At 43.2% G+C, this 2,849-nt stretch overlaps 1 protein-coding gene across 1 annotated transcript; it reads right to left on the bottom strand.

Annotated features, from left to right (window-relative positions):
* Window positions 1–1,981: 1,981 nt before the first annotated feature.
* LOC121871609 (DNA-directed RNA polymerase II subunit RPB2-like) lies at window positions 1,982–2,644 on the bottom strand. Its single transcript, XM_042374024.1, has one exon. The coding sequence runs from the start codon at window positions 2,642–2,644 to the stop codon at window positions 1,982–1,984; it is 663 nt and encodes a 220-aa protein (XP_042229958.1).
* Window positions 2,645–2,849: the final 205 nt, after the last annotated feature.

Genomic DNA, 2,849 nt, shown 5'->3' with positions numbered 1-2,849 from the left:
GGTGCGTCCACTTTTCTATGCGTGTCTCAGGTGTGTGTGTGTTACGTGGACTGACACGTCACAAAAAGAGTCGAAACTGTACTGCAAAAATTTATAAACTTATTCTTCCACTAAACTGTTCTTGAATATTTTTTAAGTGTTGGGACGTCTGGTTAATAAAATTGACCCCCCCCCCCAAAAAAAAATAAATTAAATAAATAAATTAGGGGGGGGGATATTGTCTTCTATTTACTTAACGTTTTCAATATTTAGCAAAAAATACAGACACACGATAAAAATAGTTCAACTATTTCTCACTAATACGAAAGAAATGAGGAAATAGCATTAAATGATAAATATTGAAACTTAATGCATTAGTGACTGGGTAACGTGAACTGTAGGAGGTGATATGGCCAGTGTAAAAGGCCAAGCTATACCCCTGGCCACTATATACCCTGGATGTATACTGGCCAAGTGTAGATGCCACCCTGGGTGTTCATCTGGGCCAGGTTGCTTTACACGGTTAAAGACAAGAATTTATCCACACTGTGTGAAACAATAAGACACCTCGGACGATGGCTGTTGTGATATGCCCGTTGGTATTGCCCCGGGTTAGTAGCTCTGTGTTGCTGTATCGGCTGCTAGCCACATTTCCTGACTTAATCCATAATAAATATTAGTATATGACGGGTGTAGTCGGGGATAAACAATCAAGTAAACATGATGTGCTACGGTATCACAATAAGAGGTTCAGTGCTTTGTTCACCAGCTGGCTTAGTCTGGCTCAAGAACCTATAACCTAGTGTGTTATCTCTTCTACACAGTTCGTAAACAACAGAAAATGGTTCCTCTATATCTGGTGTAGGACTCTCCCTCACTGTAACATCCTGAACTGCGGGGAGCCCTACCTCAGTAAGTCACAGGTTAATGCTGGTATTCTGTTCGACACCAATCAGATATTTAACTACCTTTCTGTACTGAGTATAACATCTTTGGGTTTATCTTATAGCCAGGTGTCTCAACTGATTAACAATGATGACGTCACTTGTGTTGAAAACATTCCTCTATTTACTACACACAAAAAAAGTAAATTTATTCAGTCATTTCATGTTTAGTAAATTACCCAACCCAACCCAACCCAACCCAACCCTCTTGCTCCTCAAAAACAAACCCGGGCAACACCGGGTATTACAAACCAGAGTGAGAAGTGGCCATAGAGAGGAAATAAAACATGAAAAACAAAATTTCTTGAGGGAAAATTTGATTTATAAGATTAATTGATGTTGTTTAAATAGACAAAAGAAAAAGACACTGTTCAGTAAGGCTTGAGGCTGTTCCTATGATCTTTTCTGCTCTCCTTCACTCGTGTTAACTGTTGGTGGCGCTCAAACTTCTTTTACCCAACAAGGAAAAATTGCCGGTACCGTTAAGTGTTCTCGTGGAGGTTCTTAAACTTCAAAAGGTTTTACATCTCATCTTCCTTATCCTCTGGCGGTGGCGACGGCGATGACGATGACGATGACATCAAATCGTCAAGACCGGGGAACTCAGGCTGGTGCTGTTGGTTGTCTTCTCCATATTAAGTAATTTTAATTTTTCCCGCGTTGAGCGCAGATTCCATGCACAGGTAAGCGTGGGTCATCTTTCTTCTTATTAAGTTTTCGGTATTCAGACAAATTTTACAGAATACATAGTCCCCAATTTATTCTGCTTGGCGTCTGCAGCTGTTACAATAGGGGACGAGGACTCCGTCGCTCTGGTTGTAGAGCCACTGCTTAACATAGTCAGTAGCGCCATGAGTCAATATGGCAGCTACCTCCATTTCCCCCAGACGCAGCCCGCCTCCCTTGGCCAGGCCTTGTGTAGGCTGTCTTGTCATCTAATCTACAAGACCGTTGTGCCTTGCATTACATTTTGGTCCCGCCAGATGCTTAAGGCGTTGAAAAAATATTGGGGCACAGAAAACCTCTCCCAAGTCCTGCCCTTCAGGCGTGTAGAATCTTTAACACGATTCTATGCCCGCGTCTGTTACCAGCTTTAAATAGGGCGTGTTCTTTTTCACTTCAATTTGACAGCCTGTTTTCTTAGCCAACAACCCCAACATTCCCTCTACATGAAAACTAACAGTTTGACGGTCAATAAAGCCATGAGGGTTCATAAAAATATCCGGCACAAGTCCGTCTGCCGTCCGGGGTAACTGTTCGTCGGGTATGATAGCGCATATCACACCTTTTTGACCACAAAGCGGAGCGAATTTATCGCCAACTTCAGGGTGCAAGGTCACTTCCACTCTGACCTCGTACGTCATTTTCCCATCAGGTAAACAAGCAAAGTACGTGCTCACAATTTTGCCGGGTTTCCTACCTTTGGGGATTTTGACAGAGTCAGATTTTGAACACAGAATCACAATATCGCCTTCGGACACAACTGTGCCGCGTTGTGCCAATTTTACTTCGCCGTCTTCATTGCTGTCCCAGACTTTTCTGTATGTATAATAATGCAAACTAGTGAACGCTCCTCTGTCGATTGCCCCTTGACTAAACACAAGGCCGTCCTCTTGGTTGTAGCCAAAGATCGGCATGACAGCGACGTTCATAACCTGGCCGGAGTATAGATATTGAAAATTGGGGAGGCGTCGCATTTCGGCCGGATAAACTAGGGGCATCTCCGGATTCCTCAAGACGAAATAATTACTTTCATTAGTGAGAACTTAACTTTTTACCGGAACGCCCATAGCTTGTTTCTGCATTTTACACGACCCAATAGTTCTTGTACATTAGTTGAGGTCAAATAAGGGGGTAGCCGCTGCTGTGAGACCGTGCCTAAGGATTGGGTCCAGTTCGCAGTAATCAAAGGCGGGTCCGGTTGGG

Source organism: Homarus americanus, unplaced genomic scaffold (genome assembly GCF_018991925.1).
Source record: "Homarus americanus isolate GMGI-L3 unplaced genomic scaffold, GMGI_Hamer_2.0 scaffold46130, whole genome shotgun sequence".
NCBI classification, from domain to species: Eukaryota; Metazoa; Arthropoda; class Malacostraca; order Decapoda; family Nephropidae; genus Homarus; species Homarus americanus.
Note: the sequence above shows the minus strand (reverse complement) of the source record. Positions and strands in the feature narration are given on the sequence as shown.

Coding starts and splice junctions, on each gene's coding strand:
- LOC121871609 (XM_042374024.1), bottom strand. CDS start 2,644: ATGCCCCTAGTTTATCCGGCCGAAATGCGACGCCTCCCCAATTTTCAA.